General features: G+C 40.1%; 1 protein-coding gene across 2 annotated transcripts in view; it reads left to right on the top strand.

Moving 5' to 3' along the window:
• LOC121444401 (oligophrenin-1-like) overlaps positions 1-27,235 on the top strand; it is a 365,423-nt gene that overhangs the window by 294,351 nt on the left and 43,837 nt on the right. For both annotated transcript variants that reach the window (XM_041646215.1, XM_041646216.1), the window contains one exon: positions 12,172-12,331. In XM_041646215.1, coding sequence (XP_041502149.1) covers positions 12,172-12,331 — 160 coding nt within the window. The remainder of the gene's footprint in view (positions 1-12,171; positions 12,332-27,235) is intronic.

Genomic DNA, 27,235 nt, shown 5'->3' with positions numbered 1-27,235 from the left:
AGGGCTTGTTGGGTGAATAAGGGTATATCCCACATGTAGTAATGTGTACTCATAAAAAAAGAATAAGGACATTATCTATGCAGGTTTTTCCCCACGTGATGCATTATACATGTTAGGTTATAAAACAAGCAACAGCAACAACAAAAAAGACCTAAAATAGAAATCAAGGGGTATAATATTTTAGAGCATTTTCCTAATAGAAGAGGAAAATTTTAAATATTAGAAATCACACGCATGTTAAGGTCAAATGAAACACAATGGGATTTTAAAAATATGTAATGATTCCAAAAGTTAAATACAGGCTTCTGCAAGACCTGGGAATTCTATTTCCTCACTGTATACCCGAGATAAATCAAAACAGATGTCCTTACAAAACCTTATGCACAGATATTTATAACAGCATTATCCATAATTATTTAATAGTGTCAGTAAACCTAGCACCTGTCACTATATAAATTGATAGACAAAATATTGCATAGTATTTAAGAGTTGCTGATACTAGGTGTGGTGCTTTTTATGGAATAATGATAGCTTCTTGCATTAGACATTGGTAGTAGTTATATCACCCTACGAATATACTAAAAGCCGTTGAATAATACTCTTGTAAATGGGGAACTTAATGGCATTTAAACCTCAGCAAAGTTATGAAGTTATGAACATGGTATTAATGTCATGGAGGGGATAGGGACAAGAATTACATTTCTCTGAGTCACCTTCTGATGTAGATTTTACTTCCAATCAGTGCTAATTTGTACAAATCCAAAAATAAAATAAAAATAAGCAAATCTCAAGAACCCTAAAACAGAACAGCCCCAAAACAGGTGCATGATTGTCCACTTGGTGATAGGAGCACGTAGAGAAAGGAGCTATTTCAACTAAGTTGTCCGTCCTTGCCTCTCACTCATCCTTATGCAATGGCCCTGGAAAGCAAGAAAGAGCTGCAAATAAATTTTAAGCGTCATTCAGTTGTTTTATTAGTAGTCATATAAATATGATATAAAATATATAAACATTTTACAAGGAAAACAAATATCTATGTGCATGAATATTTGTATGTGTTTATACACTAAGAAATAAGAGAATTGGATATGAAGGTAGAAATGAAGAACGGAGTTTTGCAATATTAAAGGTAAAGGGGAAATGTTATAGAATATTATTATAAGATGTGTTGCTTTTGTTTATGCTGCATTTGTTTAAGTCCATGAAGCTGTGTTATTGTGCCTGTCTAAAACTCCTGATGGCCTAATAAAGAGCTGAATGACCAATAGCAAGGCAGGAGAAAGGATGGGCGGGGCTGGAAGACAGAGAGAATAAATAGGAAAAATCTAGAAGAGAAGAAGAGCTAGAGAGAACAAGGAGAGGAGGACATCAGGGGCCAGCCACCCAGCCACTGAGTAAGAAGGAAAGTAAGATATACGGAAGTAACAAAAGAAAAAAAAACCCAGAGACAAAAAGTAGAAGGGATAATTTAAGAAAAACTGGCAAGAGACAAGCAATGCTAAGGTTGGGCACTTATAAGTAATAATAAGCCTCCATGAGTGTAATTTAGTTGGGAGCTGGGTGCTTGGCCCCCCCAAAGAGTAAAGAGTCCAAAGAATAAAAACAACAACAACAAAGGGGGTGTCTATGAATTCACTATACCAAATAAAACAAAAACATTTTTTTCCATCCTTGAAATGGTTCTCTCCCTTCCCCTTCAAATGTGAGTATACCTAGTGCCCAGTTCTTTGTATCTAAATTCTATTCCCTTTTCAAAAGGACCAGAGCAGCTTAGAAAAGCGGCCTTTCCAGATCTGGGGTTTGGAAAGACAAGGTGAGCCGTGGGTAAATTATACCATAAAGAAAGGGATTTGCTTGAATAGGATGAGACCAATGACGTTTGGGAAGCCCGCACAGGAATACTTGCTAAGAGCACACTGATGAAGCAGAGATTCATGGAGGAGGTGGTAAAGACAGAACAGCTATTATAGAAGAACAGCAGCTAATGAATGTGGGAGTGATAGCCAAGTTGTTAGCACTGCCTTGGTTTTGAGCACTGATTAAATGATCAAATCGAGAGACAAGATATTCTTATCATTTTAATGTATTGCTTCAGGCTACTAATTATAAATGGACACTGTGGATCTTCACAATGAGGCTCTGTGACAGATGCTGCCTTAAATCATTGGTCAATGTTAGCATCACCAATAATGACACAAGTTGACCCTCTATGTCTCCTAATTTGATAAAGTGTGAAGTATAAAGCATGAAACTATGAAATGTTTAATGTGAATCGAACTAAGAGACAAAAGGCTATAAATACAGAGAATGCTTGACAATCTATGAGATTATTGGCTTGGATTTATTTTTTCCAAGTCAGTATCATGGAAAAAGAGGTAGGGATCCTAAAAGGCAAATGCAGTACATGAATTTTGATTTTACCGACATGTTAAAAACTCAGTTTAAAAGACTTGTTTTCTCTTGACACTTGAGAGAATTTGATTATGGCATAGATATTAGGTGGTGTGGAATTGCAAATTTTCTTCTACATGAAAATCTTGTTATAGTCTAGTAGGAAATTTTGCTTTGTCTTTCAGTATGAATGCTGGTAGTTTAGGGATTAATCAATTTATTTCTGGAGACGTCGGAAAACATACACAGAGAAAGCAAGTGCGGCAAAGCACTGATCACTGAAGCTTCCTGTAGGCTGGCCAGATGTCCACAGTTCTTGTCTTAGTCTTTTATCACTGTGACAAAATACCAGAATAAAGTAACCTGAAGGGAGGGCATATTTATTTCGACCCATCACTTCATCAGGGTAGAGTGAGTGGGGCATGTCCATGACAAGACACAACACCTTATATCACAGTGGCAAGACTTAGTGAGGGGGGGAAGAAGGGTAAAAGAGAGAGATGGAGAGAATGTAAATTTGAGAAATTTAGTGGGCTTTGTCCATTTTTCCCTTTTGCTCGACATGTGCCACAAGGTTATGGGATGTTGTTGACATCTTTTAGGGCATGTCTCCCACCGTAGTTAACATTCCATGGAAATGGCCTGACAGAAACCCTCAGAGGTGATATGGCTTCCATAGTGTATATAATGATTATATCTGTGCCTTTGTAATATATTCCTGCTTCTTGCTATTTTCTAGGTTAATAATAGGCAAAAATAAATAGACCTCTGGGGTTCTCAGTTATCCAGTTCTTTTTTTGTCTGGAGTTTCCATTAGTCACAGATAGGAGATCACTAATAGTCTCCTCTCCAGCAGTCTCACCCTTACTGGAATTCTACAATGGAAGCTAATGTCATGGCTAATTCTACCATTCGTACATGTGTTTATCAGTACACAAACACAAAGGGAGTTGTCCAGCTTGTTCTATAATCCCAATGAAGTCCCATTTCTCGGTGCTTTCAGATGCGTTGACAGCATCTTTTGTGAAAGTTTTACTTGAGGCAAATGAGAAAATGCAGTAGTATAATTGGAGTCCGGCAATAAAATTCTATGATCTAATGGGGGAGATGTAAAACTCTTTCACCGTCTTGCATCTGTGCTGCTATTTGAAAGGATTAGGGTTATTAGGTTTACTGGATTCTTATTTTTGTAATACTTACATCTTTTCAGAAGCAGTACTTCGCAGTGTAGAAATTAGAAAGTACAGAAAACAAAGCCAAAATTATCTTTCTTTGTTCTAGTTCTCTGTAGTCATTACTGATAATATAACACATACTATTCTAAATCTTTTGTGAAAGTGTGTTTATATAGAAACATATTTGTGTTTGTCAATAAGATGAGGTTACGGTGTTCAGCTTCCCTCCCCACTCTTTCTAGGCAGGCTCAGGTAGTCTATGCAGACATGAATGTCATTTGGGAAGGTTAGGGACTCCTGGTCCTCTTGCTTCTGTCACTCGAGTTCTGGGATTACAGGTCTGCACAACCATGCCTGACATCTTCTACTTACCTTGTTCTGTAGTTTCTGCCTTTCCAGACTCTGTTATTATTTTCCTAGTTGACATTAAAACTGCTCTTTAAAGGTGTTTGTCTAACTAACCAGTATTTTACCACACATTCTACCTCTCTCTTACATCCTTTTCATCTCTTTAACTTACCACGCCCACAACTATTATGACACTGGTTTATTGATGAGACCACAACATTGTCCTGCACATTGTTATTCTTAGTCTGTTTGTAACAGACAAGTTCATTCTATACTGCAGGTTGGCCTCATACTAATGATACCTGTGCTTTAACATCCTCAGTGTTGGAATTACAGGTGCTTGGTTCCTTCTTCCTAGTTATACTTATTTTCTTCATTGTCTTATTTCTAGCCTGTCCCTTTATTCTTGCATATAACAGGTTGCCTTTAAAGGCTGAATGGATTCAATTAACCGATCTGCAGCTCCAGCAAATAGTCAAGGATTGTTTGGTAACTTACGTTTCATCACATCTGGAGAGTCATAGTATTGGTTTATTCACTTGTTGATGGTCACATTATCAAGTGCTATTGTTTTCTTTCTGTTCCTAAGAAGGCTGTGTGACTGTATGGTGTTCACAGTTAGTATCTGTATTTCCTACACATCTACCTCATGAGAAATCATTTTTACCACCTGTCATGCTGACTGGCGATAGTGTTTTCAAAATTTTATTATAGCTCTTTGTCTTTGTTAGTCTTTTAAATACAACTAGTTACTCTTAGAGTATAAATGTACAAAATCATGATTACAATAATACAATCATCAAGGTATGAGAGTACACATGCAAGTAAAAAATATAAATAAACATTTTGTCATTGGTTCTGAGGGCACTTTTCCTTTTCAATTTGTTATCTGCACTCTGGAAGCATCTTAGAACCAACAGTTTATTAAAATTGTATTGTTAGATAGCCTTGATGTAATTATCACATTCTCTATGTATCAACTTGCTAATATCTGCTCTCTTAGCTTACCGTCACTATTGCTGTTAACTTATATCCAGTTTTCAGTTTATTTTTGTTCTTTAAGTTTCTTTAAACATTATGCAATGATTTGACAATAAAATTGTTTTTCTTTTTTACATTCATGATTTGGTTTTAATCGGTGGCATTGAAATATTCTAGGCCATTGTACTATGAGACAGAGACAGAGACCCACACGGGAGCACCGGACAGAAATCTCAAGGTCCAAATCAGGAGCAGAAGGAGACGGAGCACGAGCAAGGAACTCAGGACCACGAGGTGTGCACCCACACACTAAGACAATGGGGATGTTCTATTGGGATCTCACCAAGGCCAGCTGGCCTAGGTCTGAAAAAGCATGGGATAAATCCGGACTAGCTGAACATAGCGGACAATGAGGAATACTGAGAATTCAAGAACAATTGCAGTGGGTTTTTGATCCTACTGCACGTACTGGCTTTGTGGGAGCCTAGGCAGTTTGAATGCTCACCTTATGAGACCTGGATAGAGGTGGGCAGTCCTTGGGCTTCCCACAGGTCAGGGAACCCTGATTGCTCTTCGAGCAGATGAGGGGGGGGGGACTTGATCGGGGGAGGGGGAGGGAAATGGGAAGCGGTTGTGGGGACGAGGCAGAAATCCTTAATAAATAAAAAAAAAAAAGAAATATATATCGTAGGTTACAGAGGGTATGCTACTGATGGAGAAAGCCAAAGCTGTCTACCGTTGAAAGAGAACACCATTTTGGGGGAAGGGACTGGTCATTTTTGGCACTCACTCTCTCTGTTACTGCTTTTCCTTTTGAATAAATTTGTATTATGCAAGATGTCCTCTAGTGTGTATATACAAAAATTAAATGAAGGAAACATCACCATATGAATCATCCAGATTCAGCTCTCGAGGTCACACTTTATCTATAGTCCTAGTTTCCATCTGCCTGGTGTATGATTTTTTAAATAAAGTCGTGACACTATATTTGTTTCACTCATCAAAATCTCAGCTTCAAATTTATCTTGAGAAGATGAGAACCCTTTGTAAGCACATATCTAGTAAAATTATTGTAGCCGAAAGGAAATTAATAGTAATATGAAATATTCTATTTTCAAATTTATACTGTTCACAAGTATATTGTTTCTGTCTTGAAATGAGGATCCAATTTGAATGTATGCATAGCAATCTAGTGACATGAGTTTCAAGTATCTAATTTCTAGCAGAGTTTGACTTGAAAGTACATATGGGAGGCTTTCAGCCTGGATCACATCTACACAGTTGTATAATTACAGCTTGAAAGCAGGCATAAATACTATTTAAATGAGTGGAAAAGCTGTGTTCAAGTAAAGCTTTATTTATTTAAAAAAAGCACATGATAGTGAGATTTGGTTTAACTGCTTGATCTATAGCACTGTTTTCTAAATTTATTGCATATCAGAATCACCTGTAACATCATAAAACACACAGTGTGGCCTAGACTTGATGTAGTGCGCAACAGAGACTATTTTATTTTACCGTGTATTCAATACACGGTTTTCTGTACACCGTTCCTTTTTCTTGTGATATGTTAAAGAAAAAAGTTACTTGTCCTTTAAAGTTTTCTGTAGTTGAAAGTTGAGTATAGAAGCTTGCTTTGCTCAGATTCCAGTTTGTGTGGATGTGTGTTTCGAGTGGGATAATATACATAATTGATGGTCCAGGAGACATGTAGTGTGTGGCTCTCTCTTTTTCGCTGTTTTCGAGAGCAGGGTTTTCTTAGATTCATTTTTTGGCAGGCTGAAATACACTTTCGATCACCTAATAACTTTTTCACCTTACACATGACAGAACGGATTCTTAGGGATGGAAAAGATAAGCACAAAGCCACACAGTACATTAGTAACAGAACCAGGAATATGATTGGAAGTGGCCTCGTTTAAAAGTCAAAGTACATCGAGTTCTTAGAGTCACTGAACCCTAAAACTGGCTGATACTGACAAGTTTACATAAATAGCCTCCAATTCTTCTGCCAGCTATCTTTGTAAACCAGAGGTCTCACTCAACTGAATAGCCTGCAGATAAAATTCAGAGCGCAATAAATAAATAAATAAATAAAATAATTGTTTTCGACTATTTTGGGGGAAAAAAGACTTAGTTCCCAAATTTTAAATTTTAAGTAATTCACATTAATGTCTGAATTTCAAGAATAAGACCATCTCACCCCACCGGGCCAGGTATGCTGGAGGTAGTAGTGGTTTCTTCTTTGAAGTAGTGTAAGTTGCCGACTTGCCACAGACTCCAGTACTCTTTTAGGATTTTTTATTATTATTTCTTTGAGAACTTTGTGCAGCATGTTTTGAACATATTCACCCTCCCCAACAGCTCTTCCTAGGTCCACCTCTCCTTTCCTACACACCCAATTTTGTGTCTTTTTATACCAATCCATGCCAACTTTTGCTGCCCTAATATTCATAGATGTAGGACCTTCCACTGGAGTATGGTCAACTTATGAGAGCCTATATTTTTATAACTAGCTGACCCTTCATCTCCTAGCAACTGACAGTTGCCAACAGCTCCTCCTTGAGTGGTTGGATTTCCCACCCAAGTCCCTTCTCCATGTTGGAATTTGGAATAGCCAGATCTTGTGTGTGATGTCATAACCATTGTGAATTCGTATGTGCAGTTGCCCTGTTTCGTCAGGAGGACACTTTTCATTCCTCCTGTAATGATTAGATGATGAAGGTCATTTCGTAAAGCAAGAAATAATGTTGAATGGTACCATAGTGGTTTAACAAATGTGTGCTTGCTTAAAGGGATCAGCCATATGTTCCAGGTTAATATACCTCGTTTACATGACTTCTGTGCTCCTCAAAAAATTTTAGTTTATTTCTTCAAATCTAAACCATCAAAGAGAGTTATTATCTTCTATAGTAGAGAGCAACACCTCCTTCAAATGCTCCTTCTTTTGTTTTAATTTTGCATTAAGTTAGTTCTTTGATGTTTTCATACCTGCTTGTAATGTGTTCTGATTATGCTCTGTACAGTCTTTTGTCTCTTTCTTATGCCTACCAGCTCCCACTATCCCCTTCACATACCAGTCCCTTTCCCAGATTAATGACTTTGGGGTTTGCTTTGTGGCCTACTTAGTTAACTAGGGCTATAATTGTAGCCATCAGACTGGGACTATCTATTGGAGCTTGGTGGGGCCACTCGTGGGTGCCAACAACTGTTGGCAACAACTGCCTCTCTCCCTAAATCTGTCAGTAAGAAACACTTCATCAGTGACAGATAGGGCCCCATGAGTCCCTCCTCCCTTTTATCTGACAGTGACAGGCTCAGTCATGAGCAGTCCCTATACAGTTGTCCCCAGTTGTTATGTGTTTGTGATCGCACTTGCTGTTTCTTGCCCAGAATATAGCATTTCACAGCCCCTTTCCCGGTCTTTCGATTCTTCCATTCTTTCTTCCGCAATAGTCCTTGAGCCTTAGCAGAAAACCATTGATGCTTTGTTTAGGGCTCAGTCCTTAACTGTGATTTATTCTTAGTGCTTCTTGTGGTGTTAAGTCTTTGCATTCACACACATTTGTTGAAGTAGTAGTCTATGGATATAAGCATAAATATTTAGAAGGCAGTCTAAAGTTATGCTGGTTTAGCTAAACATTTTATTTTTAATTTTGATGCTGAAGTTGTGCCCACTTGTTCTAGTCCTTGTGGATTAGAAATAATACTGTAAACTTCTACATAATTTACTGTTTAGCATGTTGTCGGGGTTCACTCATACAAGTGAGCTATGACTTATACCTCTCCTTTTAAAAGTTGAATTTACTGTACAGAACTTGCAAATAAAAAATCATGCAGCAAGATTAGCCAGGCAGACCAAATATACATAAATACTCTCTCTATATAAAGACATTTCTATATTTTGTGCATTTGTACATAAATTGCACATCCCAGTGTATCATTGCTCTTTGTGCCACTTTTTTCATTTATCATTTTGGACATCATTCATTACTTCTGTATATAAGGTCTTGTTACATTTCTCAGACTGGCTTCAAACTCTTGGGCTCAAATGATCCTCTCACCCCAGCCTCCAAAGTACCTAGGACTCCATCCCTAGACCACTGTGATCAGCTCTCCACATTTTTAGCTGCTGGGTGGTGATTAAGGCAGAAACTAATAGCTGGCCAAAGTGCAGAGAATAAGTGCCCGAGGAGGACTCAGCCGCATGTGGGCTATCTGTCTCATCACCTCCTACTCAAGGTTCAGAGACTCTAGCAGAAAGCCGATGAGATGCAGAAGTTGATGAAGAACAGAGCAAAGGCATGATGAAGCATGCAAGGCTGCTGCACTCAGGAGTTCAGAGCAGCTGAGGATTTGCCTGCACAAGAGCAAGCCGTTCAGCGTTCTAGCATGGAGCCCATGCAGTTCATTAGTGAACCCCCTTCCTTTGGTGCTATGAACAGTTGGTGGCTACTAGACGAGGGAGAATCTGTTTTCTTTAAGGTTATGACTCCTGGTAAGACTACTCACTCCAGTGGATGGCCCCACACCCAGAAGTACATGAACAACACAAATTGGAGTCAAATGGAGTATTAAATTTAAAAGCAAAAAAGAGGAAATAAAGTTGTGGGGGGGTATGGAAAAGTTAGGGGGATGAGTGGGGAATAAATATAATCAAAATACATTGTATGGAATTCTCAACAGATAAAATATTCTCAAATGAAAGGAAACAAATGTGTGCATTAAGAAAGTTAGCACATGGAAAATGGATATGGCTTGGGTGTAGCTCAGTGCTAGAGACCTTGGCTAGTATGGATAAAGCGATAGTGTTCAATCCCTTGTGTCAAAAAGGAAGTGTATAGTAGGACGAGACATGGCACTTGCAAAGAAATCTCCCCAGGTTTCACCAGAAGGCCACCATGAGAGGTGAATATAGTAGGGATAGTAGGAAGCTCCTGCAGAGAAAGAGAAGTAAGCTCAGCTTAAAATCCTTCTATCGAGGCTTCTGTTCCCCAGGAGGCCTTACCGAAGCAGGCAGGAAGATGCAGTGGAACAATGGTTACACTCAAACACCAACAAATACAGGTTCGAATCACCTGCCTCTCCAAAGTGACATTATTGAGCACCTGCTGCTGGGTGCTTCGCCTCAGGTCCCGGAATAAAGCACCCTTCTTTCTGCAGTTGCAAATATACAAAGCTCACAAAAGGAGATGAGGGTTCTTGCCTAGTCCACAGTGGTTTAGCCATTCCAGATCACTTGGTGGCAGCATGGAGATTCTTTGCTATTTTAATAACTGAACAAATTCTGTCACTAAAGAATAAAGGTTAATTGCAGAGGCATTTAAACTGTTGAAAGGGACTGATCAACAGCCAGAAATATCAAAGGCCTGAATGCTGGCAGCTCATTACCATCTGAATGGCACCCAGCCTTTGTTAAGGGCTTAAGAGACTTTATTATAAAGATTGGTCAAAGGATTCTGTCCCCCTTAATTACCCACTTAGTGTCAAGAACTTGCTTGTTCATGGGTCAGTCTCTCAGGGCCTTTAGCTGGGTGAGTTTGGCATTAGTATTTTGAGTGGGCACCGGGCCTGCCCCTTATTCTAACCTCTACACCCCCACAGCCTAACTGGCCAAAGGGCTGCATGTTTTTCACTTGCCTGCCTCTAGTAGTTTAAAAGAGCTTTAATGGAGTTCGGTTCCTATAAAGATAATTAATTAGTAGCTGTTGTGTGCCAGGAACACAGTTGGAAGTTGTTTACCACCTAGTAGAAGCAGATAATTAAACTGAAAATTGCAATGTATTCTCCTTGCTAGTATTATCAGTTAAGGTGAGGACGGTACCAAATGGATAGACCTGAAATCGCATACACACAAAGCAACATTAACCAGACTAGGCAGGTTATATTCATATATTTATGCACATGCTTGTAGCTAGCAAGAAGAATCAAAGAAAAAGAGGATATGAATTTGAATGGGGGTAAGCTGGCTATGGGAGGAAAGGGAAGAGGAAAATGGTATAATTTGTATTTTTTTCTGGAAAATTAAAAACATGTTTTTAAGAAAGCAGGAGAGAGGGAAGCCAGAAATCCATTGTCTTCCTCACACTAAATGCCACCTTTGACTTAAAATTTATTAGTCCTCATTTTCAGCTACCTGGAAGGAGATAGATGTTACCTAAAGTAAATCTCCAGGAAAAATTAGTCATTCTTTAGATATGGGATAGGGGACATTCAAGGAAAAGGGTTGGCATAAGAGAAAGATAGGAAATTCTGTCTGCAATAACCATGGTATAGCCAGAAAACGCTTATCTAAGCAGTTGAGTGGAACACTTGTCAAAGATTATCAGTGCCTTTAACGGAGGTTCTTAGAAAGAGAAGCGCATTGGGCAGTCCCGTGTTGAAGCAATGTCACACTTGGTTTTCTACTGCTCTAAAGTAGACACTGTTTACACAAGGGGGAAAACCAAAGCTCAGGGAGGTTGGGATTAAAACTCCCTGTTGCACAGCTTGTGAGGGCACTGTTGGGATCCCAACTGGGCTCAACTTTAGAACCTAGGCTATACCTAGGGATTAGAAATGGGTGGAGGGAATTACAAAAGGTTTTAGCTGTGCTCTCTAAAAATCTTTTAGCTTCTCCTGTAAGCGATGGGTAGCCAGTGGCAAGAATTGACGCAGAGCAGAGATCTGGCGATCAGATTGCAGGATCTACTCCCCAGCTCAGCAATTGTGATTTCAGGAAGTTGCTTTTCCGTCTCCTTTGTTTTATAAGATGAAGAAGCTGATCAAGGGGCAGTCAACCGTAGTATCCTTTTCGGTCTTTCAGGTTTTAGTTTTTTGACTGTGGTACTAGAATGGCCAGATTCCTCACTAGAAGGACTAGTAGGCACACTTCCCACTGGTTTTGTTTTTAAAGAAAGCAATGAAGTATTAGGGAAGTCCTCCACCTCTGGGTTATCCTTCTAATGTACTTTGCTCTTCATTGGACCTGCTGTTCTCCATGCCTTGCACATATTCAGGCCTTTCTCCTGCCTCCCCACACCCTTTACTACCTCCACATCTGTCCCCTAACTCCTTCAGACTTGCTTTCTTAGTTCCTCCTCTCTCTCACTTTGGCTCCTATGCATATACTATCTTGTGTTACCTGCTAGTTTTTTCCATTGTGTTTTTTCTTCCATCTATACTTTTGGCCTCTTCTTTTCTACTCTTTGGTGTCTCTTATCTCCTTTAACACCCAGCATAGTTCTTGTTACCAGAAAAATGTACCTTTTTCATCATTTTCTTTTTCTTCTGGCAGTGTATGTGAGCACAGCAAAGAGAATCTTATGACACCTTCCAATATGGGGGTGATTTTTGGGCGCACCCTGATGAGAGCTCAAGAGGACACTGTGGCTGCTATGATGAACATCAAATTCCAGAACATTGTGGTAGAAATCCTGATTGAACACTTTGGCAAGGTAACCATTTCCTATCCTTAATATCTCCCCTCCAAAAAAGTGACATCTGTCTTGTCTGCCTTTTAACTGTGTTTGTCTATCTGCCTGCCTCCATCCCTCCTTTTTTCTTTCTTTCTTTCTTTTCCTTCCTTCCTTCCTTCTTTTTTTTGTTTAGATTTTCAAAGCAAAACATGTTATAAAAAGCTTGGCTATCCTGGCACTCACTATGTAGTGCATATCGAACCTGTCATCCTTATGACTTAGTTTCCAGACTGTTGGGCTCACAGACAGGAAGTTGTGTGTCTTATTATTTGGTTCAAATTGATATTGTGTGCCACAATGACATGTTTCTTGAAGATGTATAAATTAAAACTAGGGCCTTGTATATGATAAGCAAATATTTTACCATTGATCTAGCCTCAAGCCCTCTTTTTACTTTTCAAGCAGTCTTAATACGGTGTCCCAGTCAACCTTCAATTCACTCTGTAACCCAGACAGATCTTCAAGTTATGATCCTCCTTCCCTAGCCTCCAAGTATCTGAGATTACAGGTCTGCATTGTTAAATATTAAACCTAACACTTAGCAGTCAGGTAGTTGTGGCACACACCTTTAATCCCAGTACTCGGGAGGCAGAGGCAGGTGGATCTCTGTGAGTTCGAGGCCAGCTTGGTCTACAAGAGAGAGTTCCATGACAGGCCCCAAAGCTACAGAAAAACCCTGTCTCAAAAAGCAAACAAACAAACAAAACACACAAAAATATAACACTTAGCTTTTCATCTATTAAGCATCTGTTACTTGAACATAAACTGTTTTTATTATCAGGTAAATGCTGAGGATATTAAAGAAAAAAAGCCACTGGCTGTTTCTAAGACATTAACCATGAAGTATAGCAAAGGAAAGTGATACGGAAGAAGGTGATGCATATACAATGAAACTATCGAGTAGAGTTATCCTCACATACCAAGTCCATGACATCCCCCAATCAAATGACAGATTACTAAGAGAAAAGTAAACATGTCTATGTACGTTTTATATGACATATGACTTTGCAACACTCTAGAATAAGCACCTTCCCCCCAAAACTCAGGTAAACTTATACTATATGATGAAATTTCTGGTTCTAGAGAAATATGACTGCAGGACAATAGGGGCTGATAGAGTACTAACACACTGGAGGCAGGCCTATTTGTTTGGGACTTTTGTGTGTGTGTGTGTGTGTGTTTCTGTACCTTTGAGGACACCATTGTTTGTTTTCCCTGGGTTCCCCTGGGTTTATCTTATATAATGTACTTTAGTGGGAAATCAGAAAATTCTTTTCTGGCCTGCTTCAGTGAAAATGGGCAGCAGAAGGTCTGAGAACCATTATGTTTGCAAGTCCCATATTTAGCAAGTCTTGAACCCCATTTCAAGACCACAAATAAATCAGTGTGTTTATTTTAAATTACATCTCATTTTAAAATGTTTTAAGTTAGAGTATTTTATATCATATATGACTTATAAGGTAGCATACATTATAATTTGGTCAAATCAAAGGAATAAATTATAGGGAGACAAAAAATGAACCTGGTAATGTGCTTGAGACAAGAAATACTTCTTAACACAAACTGTGGACTTGCCACAAATGTCTCATGTTTATTTGTAAGAGCTTTTTAGCAGACAGAGCCCTCCATGGAAAGCATTATTTAAAAAGAACTTTATTTGTATTGTGAAGGCTGATACAACCTGAGTCTATGCATAGTTCAAGTCCAATCTTGATCACTTGTTAGCCTCACTAGGTAAGATGCTCAGAGGCTGAGAGGCATAAACATACCATGGCTCTAATGTAAGAGATGTTTCTTTCTTTGTTGTAAAATAACCCAACTAAGATGACTTGATGTAATCAGGATTCTTTGTTCTTTCTTTCTTAGTGCTCTGAGAAGCCTAATATCCTGCTTTCGCTCCAATGGTCATTCATCATCTCCATTCTAGCTGTTGAAAAGAATGAGGGAGAAGTAGAGTTTATAACCCTGTGCTTTAAGGTTCCTGTCTGGGAGTTAGGCATCATTTTCATTACATTCCATTTTCTAAACTTGAATCTCACAATCATGCTCACTGATAAGAGAGGCAGAAAAGTAGTCTTTGTTTCGTTTTTGTTGTTGTTTTTTTTTTTTTAAGCCACAATCTTGCTTCATAGCCCAAGCTGCCTTTGAATTTGTAGTTAGTCTCCTCAACTTCCCAAGTGCTGGGATAAAACACATATGCAACTGTGCTGTCTTAAGAAGGGAAATTCTTTTTTTTAGACAAGGTTTCTCTGTAGCTTTGGAGCCTATCCTGGGACTAGCTCTTGTAGACCAGGCTGGCCCCAAACTCACAGAGAACCACCTGCCTCTGCCTCCCCAGTGCTGGGATTACAGGCGTGCACCACCACTGCCTGGCTTGAAGGTAAAGTCTTCAGTATAGCACATTCCCAACTAAGACTTCAAAAGGAGTAAGAGAATGCATCCACGGAAACAGCTAGTGTTCTCTGCCATGTTGTCCATGTCTCTTCCAAAACTTTTCATAACCTTTCTGGTTTTGGCATTAGAAATTGAAAGAGGTTTATATGCTTCTATGTGATAGCCATAGGTCCAAGGTTATTTCTCTAGGAAGTGGCAAAGATGGGTAGCAAAATGGATAATGCATTTAGATGAAGAGAGTTCAGTTTTCCATAGCACAATAGAATAACTATAACACATGAACTGTGCAGAAAGAGAAAAAATTGTGAGTCTTATCACGAAGAAACAATAACTATATAAGGAGATGGAAATACTCTTTGATCCTTATGCACTGTGTGTGAATGTATGAATTTTAACACTGTACCACATATGTATGTGTAATATCTGTCAACTAAAAAGTGTTAACAAGAGATATTCTAAGAGTCTAAGTGGTACTTAATTAGATACCACTGCAGCACCAGTCATGATGTGTAGTGACAGTAGGGTCTATACAAGGCGCCTTGTAATTATCGAGTTGTGAAAAAGTAGATAAGACCTACATTAGGTACTCTATTAATCAGAACTTTCTAGAGAGGTAGAACTGGTATGTGACATGTATAGACACTACAGAGGAGAGCTGTTAGGGGAATTAGATGATGTGTTTATTGCAGCAAAGAAGTAACAGCATAGTACACCTATGATGGACTGGAGACCCCAGGATTCAATAGTATGACTCAGTCAAGTTCCAGGAGCCTCAGAACCAGGGAAGCCTACAGTATAAATCATCTTAGAAAGGCTACAGATAAAGGGGTCCCGGTGTGGATGGTTAGCGTGGCGTAAGAGCAGGAGTGCAGAGGTGAGTGGGAAAATAGTCCTGATGTCCAAAGCACGAGAAGAAAATTCTCATTCACAAATTAGTCTTCTGTGTTTTCATGGCCCCAACAGATCAGATGGGTTCTTCCCCAATGAGGGTTGATCTTCCTCATGTGGGCTACTTAATCCAGTCTGTTTGTCGCTTAACAGTTGTTGTCACAGATTCTAAAGCTGAATAGAAAGAGAAACAGGGAAAGCACATTACAAGTGGATAACCCAGTGTGGACAAAGGTCAGAGACCTGATGCTGTGTTATTAGAACATGAAGTGGGAATAAAAAGTAGCAGATTGCACTGGAGGCAGATGGGGATCAGGGCTGAAAAGCAATTGACTGCCTAGTTGATGAGTTTGAACGTGAGCATTTTATCCTGCCACTGCTAGGAAAGCATTGCTTTCTAGTAGAGAAAGGCTACAGTAAGCCTTGTATAAAAGAGGCTGCATTTAGAAGAATAGCTCACACAGTTGGAACACTGTCTGAGCACAAAGTCATTATATTCCAAGTTCGGACAGTGGGAAGAAGAGAGAGGTGAAATCATTAGGACTTAATAATCTGAGGATGCTACTAAGGGTTTCTGATGCCTAGATTTCTTATTTGCCTGGCCAAGTGAATGTAGCCACTCTTTTTATCGTAAGAAATATAGAATGATAAATTTTGGGAGAGATGAAGGAAATCTCAGTTTGGGGCAAGTTGGATTAGACAGGTCTGAAGGTGTGCAGGGAAGCTGGCTAATGTGAATATAAAGAAAGGGTCACTGAATATAAAACCATATAGTAAACGGTTTAGGATTTGGAGGCTACAGAACTCTGTCACAACTGACCCATGCTGACTGTAGAGTAGGGAAGCAACCATGTGTAAACAGGAGTGGCCATGTTGTACAATAAAATAGGCTATTAAGCCCATGGTCTATAATTAATTCAGCCCTGGTGTAATGATTAGATTTTATTTATTGATGAGTTGATTTGTTCACACAGCATAATTATCTATCATCCATCTATCCATCCATCCTTTCATCCATCCCTATATGTGAGGTTTTGTTTAGACATAGGAAATAGGAAAATCTATATAGAAGAAAAAGGGTTCAAAAGGATAATGAGGGAAGTAGTAGGACTTAGAATCCCTTGGAAAGCTTTTGGCTTTGTTTTCTATGACAAAAAGTAGATTTTTTAGCATTGGAGTGACATGATTTTCCTTATTTTTCATAGGACTATTCTGACTGAGGTGGGGACAATAGTTACAGTAGACAGAAATAGAAGTGGGAAGGCTAAACAGTCATTTTATTTTATTTTTGTTTATTCAATTATTTATTTAATCATACAATATATCTTGTTCATGATTTTCCCCTCCTTTAACTCTTCCTAGATCCTTCCTACTTCCCAACTGACTCAATTTAATGTTCTCTCTCGCTCTCTACTTTCTCTCTCAAAGCAAAAGCAAGAAACAAAAATCAATTCAGATCAAACAAGAAACCAGTAAAATAGAAAACGGAAAAGCAAAGAAAGTAAAACAAAAATTTCACAAAGCATATATTTTGTTGTTTGTGTTAGCCAGATCTGGGCATGGGGCCTACCCTGGAATATTGTTGATAGACCAGTAACACTCTATTGGAGAAACCCAATTTTCCCTTTCCCAGCAGGCAACAATTGCAGTGGCTTCTTGGTTAGGGGTAGGACCATTTTTCCACTTCCCCTCCGCGGTGCTGGAGTTTAGTCCAAAGTTCTCTCTCTCTGCATACTGTCCAGTTGTAGGTCTCTGCATTGCCTCCAGTTTCCTACAAAAAGAAGCTTCTCTGTTGTGAGTTGAGCAAGGCGCTGATCTGTGGGTATAACAAAACCTCATTAGGAATCATGTAATTATACTCATTTAGCAGAAAATAGCATCAAGTTTTCCCCTAAATCCATGATCGATCTAGTCTCAGTTCTGGGCCACGTTAGCAGTGTCTGGTATGGGCTTTACCTCATCCAGTCATCCTTAGATTAAATCAAAAGGTGACAGGTTACTTCCACACAAAACAAATGCAAAACTTGAAAGTAGGCCTAACAAAGCATTTATTGGAGTTACTTGCTCAAACTACAGAAAGCTGACAAGAGAATTCACAATAATTATAGCTATATTAAGAGGCACACTGTATTTAATGAGTAGAATACGCAACGTAGTAACGATATCATTTCTTTCCCAGATGACCTATATTAAGTCAATGTCAAAATTCAGCCAAATATTTTTGTTGGTAGTGGCAAGGTCATACTAAGTAGGAGGATTCAAAAGGGACTATAAAAGCTAACACTTTTTGAAAAGGAACAAATTGAGGTGTATTATTATTAATTCTTATGATATTCAGCACTAAGACAATATGCAATTAGCAAAAGGATAGACACAGACCAATGAAGCAGAATAAAGAATGTGCAAGTAGTCCCACAAAGTTTGGATAAACTATTTTTCACAAAGGTACAAAGGTAGCTGACACTGTCTTACATAGCTCAGGTAGCTGTCACTTGCCTTTTCCATAGCTCAGACCCCAAATTCAATCTCCAAGTACGGCAAAAGAATTTTAAATAAGAATAATATTTTCAACCAATGCTGTAAGAAATTGCACATATGTTGGTAATGAAAGTGAATCTCAATGTAAATCTCATAGCATGTGCAAAAGTTAACTCAAAATGGATTATCTAAAAGGAAGCAAAATCAGCAGCAAAAAAATTGGAGTACTCAGTTACAGGTAAATTTTTGGAAAATTGCATAGGAGAAAGTCTGCAGGCCCTTGGTCTTTTAGAAGAGATTTTTGATGTGACACCCAGAAAGGAAAACAAATCAGTGGGTTGGATTTTTATCAAAGTTACTACCAAGTTGCAAAGGATTCATATCTAGAATATATAAAGAATTTGCATAGCCAACGGCAAAGGATCAAGCATTGTAATTATTAAACTGGATAGTCATGAACAGTATGCGCAGATGGCAAGTCAGAGATTAGAAGTTGTTCAGGATAACTAACCAGTAGGGAAATGCAAATTAAGACCCCAGTGAGCTAGCACCGAATATTTATCAGAACAGCAGAAATAAAAAACAGCGACAATGCAAAATAGTGACGAGGGTACACAGAAGCTCAAATGTGTCATACTTCTCAAATGGGAATATAAAATAGGACAGCCTCTCTGAAAAATAGATGTGCAGTTTCTTAATTAAAACAAAGCAAACCAAACACGGACATCTGGGGAACCATATTTTGCTCTCCTGAGCATTTGTCAGATAGAGACAAAAGCTGTTTACCTCTGCAGGGATTTAAAATTATCATGTTACCACTGTATGTCAGGTATTATTGGAGACAATTTTACACCGAAGTTCCCATTAGGAGAACAGAATGACTTGTCCAGGGTCACCGAATGAGCCAGTTTGGGAACTCAGATTTAACATTAACTCAAATCGACACTCCAGGGTCTTTGCTGGGTTCTTGAAAATGAGTACGTAAGTGGCGGAGATTGTTAGTAGAGATGAAAATGAGTACGTAAGTGGCAGAGATTGTCAGTAGAGATGAAAAGGTCGAGGATATTTGAGACTAGAGTTGCCAAAGGTCATCCACATAGTGGAGATTTGTGTTAGATGTGTGCGCTAGTTGGAAAGATGAATGTCTCCCATAGGTTCAGATATTCGAGTACTTGGTCCCCAGTTGCAGGCACTGTTTGGGGAGAGTTCTAGAAGCTTTTGGAGGTGGATCCATGCTGAAGGAAGGCCATCACTGAAGGCCAGCTCTGCGAGTTTCTAACTTCGTCCCACTTCCTCTCTTGTAGTTTGCCTCTGCTTTTTCTGCTTCCTGCCTGTGCACAGAAGTGTGATCTTTCTGCTTCCCGGCCCTGCCGCTATTCCTGCTGCTTGCTGCCACCCTTCCCCACCATTGTGGACTCTCCTTTTGGAACCAAAAACCCAAATAATCTCTTTTCTTCTTTAAGTTGTCTTAGTCATGGCATTTTATCAGAGCAGCACAAGTAACTAATACAGTATCCTAATTTTAACATGTGATGATGAACTTATGAATCTTGTTGGTTTGAGTGAAGAGTTTAGCTCCAGGCAGAAGAGGCCATGGAAATGCTTCAGTATGTCCTGACTTACTGCACTTTAAATGTTCTTATTCATTTGTGAGTGGATAGAGGAAGGATGATGGCATGTTTAGTCTGTTATCAGTCAAAACCCCTTAATTTCTGGCTGGGTGGTGGCTGCACATACTTTTAATCCCAGCACTCAGGAGACAGAGGGCCCGTGAGTTAGAAACCACCCTGGTTCACAGAGCACATTCCAGGAAGAGCCAGGACTACACAGAGAAGCCCTGTCTCAAAAACAAAAACAAACAAAAACAACCCACTCAAATTTCTCAAAACCAAAATAAAAAAAAAATTATTCTATAGATTTTAAAGATAAAAGACCAATTTTATTTTACCAAAAAGATCTGCTCTTTGGTGAATATCCTTAATCCCAACAGGGTTTATAAAATTATTTTGCTGCATGTTTGGTCTGGATCCCTAACTCTATATTGTAGCAATATGTGAGGAACAATTAATTACAAATACTGGTTATCTGTTATCCCCAGTCTCCAATAGGAGGTCATTTCAGCTTACTGGTGCTCAGCGGTGGGGTGAGGCTGTTACATCTTGCTAGATTTTAAATATGTATTACATGATTGTAATTCTGGCCTTTGTATGGTACTAAAGATGTACATTAGCTATGTTTTCAAAACAGCAATATGACAATCAAGAATTGCTTCTGATTTATAAATTTCCTTCAGGTGGGGCATCTTATGTGGCTATAGAAAATGAACTTCCAGTGTGCTAAGCATTTATCAAATTGCCCGTTTTGAAAAGGAGAAAACTTTTTGGCGCGTGGCATCGCCCAGCCCAGCCTATCTGGGCGCTGGGTCCGAGTACCCGGGGCTCCCGGGTGGGCAGCAGTTCCTTTGTTTCTGTGGCCTGCCTGCACCAAGCGGGGTAGGCGCTTTGTCTGCGAGCTGCCCAACCAGCACGGAGGCCTGATCTTTCGGTGCCAGGAGACCCAGCATTGGGGTGAGTTTCTGGCCCACGGCGCCAGCCTGGGACGGGGAGCTCGGGGATTTCTTGGCCCCCTGTCCTGCTTGGGCTCTCTGCTGCCTCTTTCTTCCTGGCCCACCCAGCTTCCGTCCAGAGCCCTCCCCACTTCGCCTCCAATGCCCTCTTTTGGCGCGTGGCATCGCCCAGCGCAGCCTATCTGGGCGCTGGGTCCGAGTACCCGGGGCTCCCGGGCGGGCAGCAGTTCCTTTGTTTCTGTGGCCTGCCTGCACCAAGCGGGGTAGGCGCTTTGTCTGCGAGCTGCCCAACCAGCACGGAGGCCTGATCTTTCGGTGCCAGGAGACCCAGCATTGGGGTGAGTTTCTGGCCCACGGCGCCAGCCTGGGACGGGGAGCTCGGGGATTTCTTGGCCCCCTGTCCTGCTTGGGCTCTCTGCTGCCTCTTTCTTCCTGGCCCACCCAGCTTCCGTCCAGAGCCCTCCCCACTTCGCCTCCAATGCCCTCTTTTGGCGCGTGGCATCGCCCAGCGCAGCCTATCTGGGCGCTGGGTCCGAGTACCCGGGGCTCCCGGGCGGGCAGCAGTTCCTTTGTTTCTGTGGCCTGCCTGCACCAAGCGGGGTAGGCGCTTTGTCTGCGAGCTGCCCAACCAGCACGGAGGCCTGATCTTTCGGCGCCAGGAGACCCAGCATTGGGGTGAGTTTCTGGCCCACGGCGCCAGCCTGGGACGGGGAGCTCGGGGGTTTCTTGGCCCCCTGTCCTGCTTGGGCTCTCTGCTGCCTCTTTCTTCCTGGCCCACCCAGCTTCCGTCCAGAGCCCTCCCCACTTCCCGCCCACTGCCCTCTTTTGGCGCGTGGCATCGCCCAGCCCAGCCTATCTGGGCGCTGAGTCCGAGTACCCGGGGCTCCCGGGGGGCAGCAGTTCCTTTGTTTCTGTGGCCTGCCTGCACCAAGCGGGGTACGCGCTTTGTCTGCGAGCTGCCCAACCAGCACGGAGGCCTGATCTTTTGGCGCCAGGAGACCCAGCATTGGGGAGACCCAGCATTGGGAGAGCCAACATTGGGGAGAGACAGCGTTTGGTAGGCAAGGAGACCTAATCCGGTAAAAGAAGATCCATAGGGAGCATTTGGAAGAAGAGATGGGCCGACGTCAAGGCAAGAATTCGCCCAACAAGCTGAAAAGCAACATGAAGCTACCAGAAACAAGCGACCTCACAACGGGAGGACAAGAACCCCTTAATCAAGAGGAAGGAGAAAAGATTGACTTCATGAAAGTGATTGACACCCTTAAACAGCATGTAAAAAACGCCCTAATAGAAATGGATGAGAAATATAACAGAAAGTTTGAAGAATTGAATAAATCAGTGAATGATACCCTAGAAAACCAAGGAAAAACAATCAAACAGATAATGGAAACAGTTCAAGACCTGAAAACTGAAATGGAGGCAAAGAAGAAAACACAAACAGAGGGCCGTCTGGACATGGAAAACCTAGGTAAACGAATAGAGACTACAGAAACAAGCATAACCAGCAGAATACAAGAGATAGAAGAAAGACTCTCGGATTCTGAAGATACCATAGAGAAAATAAACACACTGATCAAAGAAAACAGCAAGTCCAACAAACTCTCATCACAAAACATTCAGGAAATATGGGACACAATAAAAAGACCAAACCTAAGAATAATAGGAGTAGAAGAAGGAGAAGAAGGGCAGCTCAATGGTCCAGAAAATCTATTTAATAAAATTATAGAAGAAAACTTTCCCAACCTAAGGAAAGATTTTCCTATGAAGGTGCAAGAAGCATACAGAACACCGAATAGGCTGGATCAAAAGAAAACATCCCCTCGCCATATAATTATCAAAACACAAAGCATACAGAATAAGGAAAGAATATTAAGAGCTGCAAAGGAAAAAGGCCAAATTACTTATAAAGGTAAACCTATCAGACTTACACCTGACTTCTCCATGGAAACCATGAAAGCCAGAAGGTCCTGGATAGATGTACTGCAGAAACTGAGAGACCATGGGTGCAAGCCCAGATTACTATACCCAGCCAAGCTTTCATTCACTATAAATGGAGAAAATAAAATTTTCCAGGATAAAAACAAATTTAAACAATACGCAGCCACAAATCCAGCCTTACAGAAAGTAATTGAAGGAAAATCACTAACCAAGGAGTCCAACAATGACCACAATAACTCAGACATCTAGAGACCCTTCACCAACACAAAACAAAGAAGGGAAACACACAAACTCTACGACTAAAAAAAAATGACCGGAGTTAACAACCACTGGTCATTAATATCACTTAATGTCAATGGACTCAACTCACCTATAAAAAGGCACAGGCTAAGAGATTGGATAAGAAAACAGGATCCAACATTCTGCTGTTTACAAGAAACACACCTCAACCACAAAGACAGGCACCTACTCAGAGTAAAGGGCTGGGAAAAGGCCTATCAAGCAAATGGACCTAAGAAACAGGCAGGTGTGGCCATACTAATCTCTAACAAAGTTGACTTTAAACTTAAATCAATCAGAAGAGATGGAGAGGGGCATTTTATACTCATAACAGGAACAGTTCATCAGGATGAAGTCTCAATCCTGAACATCTATGCCCCTAATATAAAAGCACCCACGTACATAAAAGAAACATTGCTAAAATTCAAGGCAGCCATCAAACCGCACACACTAATAGTAGGAGACTTCAACACTCCTCTCTCACCAATGGACAGGTCAATCAGACAGGAACCTAACAGAGAAATAAGAGAATTAGTGGAGGTAATGAATCAAATGGACTTAACAGACATCTATAGAACATTCCATCCAAATAGGAAAGAATATACCTTCTTCTCTGCAGCTCATGGAACCTTCTCGAAAATCGACCACATAGTCGGTAACAAAGCAAACATCCACAGTTACAAAAAAATATTAGTAACCACCTGTGTCTTATCAGATCACCATGGATTAAAGTTAGAATTCAACAATAATGCTACCCCCAGAAAGCATACAAAGTCATGGAAACTGAACAGTCAACTATTGAACCATAGCTGGATTAAGGAAGAAATAAAGAAAGAAATTAAAGTCTTCCTGGAATTCAATGAAAATAAAGAAACAACATACTCAAACTTATGGGACACTATGAAAGCAGTCCTAAGAGGAAAGTTCATAGCACTAAGTGCCCACTTAAAGAAAACAGAGAAAGCTCACATTGGAGACTTAACAGCCCACCTGAAAGCTCTAGAAAAAAAAGAAGCAGACTCACCTAGGAGGAGTAGAAGACTGGAAATAATCAAAATGAGGGCTGAAATCAACAAAATAGAAACACAGAAAACCATACAAAAAATCAATGAAACAAAAAGCTGGTTCCTGGAGAAAATCAACAAGATTGACAAACCACTATCCAAGCTAATCAAACGGCAGAGAGAGAATTTGCAAATTAATAAGATCTGAAATGAAAAGGGGGACATAACCACAGACACAGAGGAAATTCAGAGAATCATTAGATCTTACTACAAAAGCCTATATGCCACAAAATTGGAAAATGTAAAGGAAATGGATACTTTTTTAGATAAATATCATATACCAAAGTTAAATCAGGACCTGGTGAACAATCTAAATAGACCTGTTAGTCGCGAAGAATTAGAAGAGGTTATCAAAAACCTCCCTACCAAAAAAAGCCCAGGACCAGATGGTTTCAATGCGGAATTCTACCAGATCTTCCAAGAAGATCTAATACCTATACTCCTTAATGTATTCCACAAGATAGAAACAGAAGGGTCATTACCAAACTCCTTTTATGAAGCCACAATTACTCTGATACCAAAACCACTCAAAGACTCAACCAGGAAAGAGAACTACAGGCCAATCTCACTCATGAATATCGACGCAAAAATCCTCAACAAAATACTGGCAAATCGAATCCAAGAACACATCCGAAAAATTATCCATTATGATCAAGTAGGCTTCATTCCTGAGATGCAGGGCTGGTTCAACATACGAAAATCTATCAATGTAATCCAGCATATAAATAAACTGAAAGAAAAAAACCATATGATCATTTCATTAGATGCTGAAAAAGCATTTGACAAAATTCAACATCCATTTATGTTAAAAGTCTTGGAGAGATTAGGGATACAAGGGTCATACCTAAATATAATAAAAGCTATATACAGCAAGCCGACAGCTAACATCAAATTAAACGGAGAGAAACTCAAAGCCATCCCACTTAACTCAGGAACACGACAAGGCTGTCCACTCTCCCCATACCTCTTCAATATAGTGCTTGAAGTTCTAGCAATAGCAATAAGACAACATAATGGAATCAAGGGGATTCGAATTGGAAAGGAAGAAGTTAAACTTTCGTTATTTGCAGATGATATGATAGTGTACATAAGCGACCCCAAAAACTCCACCAAAGAACTCCTACAGCTGATAAACAGCTTTAGTAATGTGGCAGGATACAAGATCAACTCCAAAAAATCAGTCGCCCTCTTATACACAAAGGATATGGAAGCAGAGAGGGAAATCAGAGAAGCTTCACCATTCACAATAGCCAAAAACAGCATAAAATATCTTGGGGTACATCTAACCAAGGAAGTGAAAGATCTATTTGACAAGAACTTTAAGGCATTGAAGAAAGAAATTGAAGAGGATACCAAAAAATGGATGGACCTCCCTTGCTCTTGGATTGGGAGGATCAACATAGTAAAAATGGCAATTCTACCAAAGGCTATTTATAGATTCAATGCAATCCCCATCAAGATCCCATCAAAATTCTTCACAGATCTGGAGAGGACAATAATCAACTTTATATGGAAAAACAAAAAACCCAGGATAGCCAAAACAATCCTATACAATAAAGGATCTTCTGGAGGCATTACCATCCCTGACTTCAAACTCTATTACAGAGCTACAGTAATGAAAACAGTGTGGTACTGGCATAAAAACAGAGAAGTCGACCAATGGAATAGTATAGAAGACCCGGATTTTATCCCACAAACCTATGAACACCTGATTTTCGAAAAAGGAGCTAAAAGTATAAAATGGAAGAAAGAAAGCATCTTCAACAAATGGTGCTGGCACAACTGGATGTCATCTTGTAGAAGAATGAAAATAGACCCTTATCTATCACCGTGCACAAAACTCAAGTCCAAATGGATTAAAGACCTCAATATCAGCCCGAACACACTGAACCTGATAGAAGAGAAAGTGGGAAGTACCCTACAGGAGCTGGGCACAGGAGATCGCTTCCTATGTATAACCCCAGAAGCACAGACATTAAGGGCAACATTGAATAAATGGGACCTACTTAAACTGAGAAGCTTCTGTAAAGCAAAGGACATAGTCAATAAGACACAAAGGCAACCTACTGATTGGGAGAAGATCTTCACCAACCCCACAACAGACAAAGGTCTGATCTCCAAAATATATAAAGAACTCAAGAAACTAGACTTTAAAATGCTAATTAACCCAATTAAAAAATGGGGCACTGAACTGAACAGAGAATTCTCAGCAGAGGAAGTTCAAATGGCCAAAAGACACTTAAAGTCGTGCTCAACTTCCTTAGCAATCAGTGAAATGCAAATCAAAACAACTTTGAGATATCATCTTACACCTGTCAGAATGGCTAAAGTCAAAAACACCAAGGATAACCTTTGCTGGAGAGGCTGTGGAGGAACGGGTACCCTCATCCATTGCTGGTGGGAATGCCATCTTGTGCAACCACTGTGGAAGTCAGTGTTTCGGTTTCTCAGGAAATTCGGGATCAACTTACCCCTGGACCCAGCAATACCACTCCTGGGAATATACCCAAGAGATGCTCTATCATATGACAAAAGCATTTGTTCAACTATGTTCATAGCAGTATTATTTGTAATAGCCAGAACCTGGAAACAACCTAGATGCCCTTCAATGGAAGAATGGATGAAGAAAGTATGGAATATATACACGCTAGAGTACTACGCTGCGGTAAAAAACAATGACTTCTCGAATTTTGCAGGCAAATGGATGGAAATAGAAAACACTATCCTGAGTGAGGTGTCCCAGACCCAAAAAGATGAACATGGGATGTACTCGCTCATAATTGGTTTCTAGCCATAAATTAGGGCCACGGAGTCTACAATAGGTGAACCTAAAGAAGCTAAGTAAGAAGGTGAACCCAAGGAAAAACATATAGTTATCCTCTTGGCTAAGGGAAGTAGACCCAATTGCCGGGGAGAAAATTAGGATCTTGGGGGGGGGTGGGATGGGGGTAAGGGGAGATGGGGAGAGAAAAGGTAGAAGGGAAGGAGGGGGCATTTGGGGAATCAGGAGAATTGGGATAAAGGAAAGGAAAAAAAAAAAAAAAAGAAAAGGAGAAAACTGATGTGTGGGGTTGTCCCCGAAATTATCGACCTTATGTAGGCGTGACTACATAGAATAGCTGTGGGGATTAAAAGAGATAATATATGTGAGCGTTGAGGCTGCCCAGCAAGCACTAGGGATTATATGTTCCTGCCGAGTTGTTCGGCTAATGGGATATGATTTTTCGGTTGACATATTATAATTTCAGTAATATTTTTTTTCCATTTACGCTT

Source organism: Microtus oregoni, unplaced genomic scaffold, assembly GCF_018167655.1.
Source record: "Microtus oregoni isolate MIOR12 unplaced genomic scaffold, Mior012 000122F_ref0000035, whole genome shotgun sequence".
NCBI lineage: Eukaryota > Metazoa > Chordata > Mammalia > Rodentia > Cricetidae > Microtus > Microtus oregoni.
Note: the sequence above shows the minus strand (reverse complement) of the source record. Positions and strands in the feature narration are given on the sequence as shown.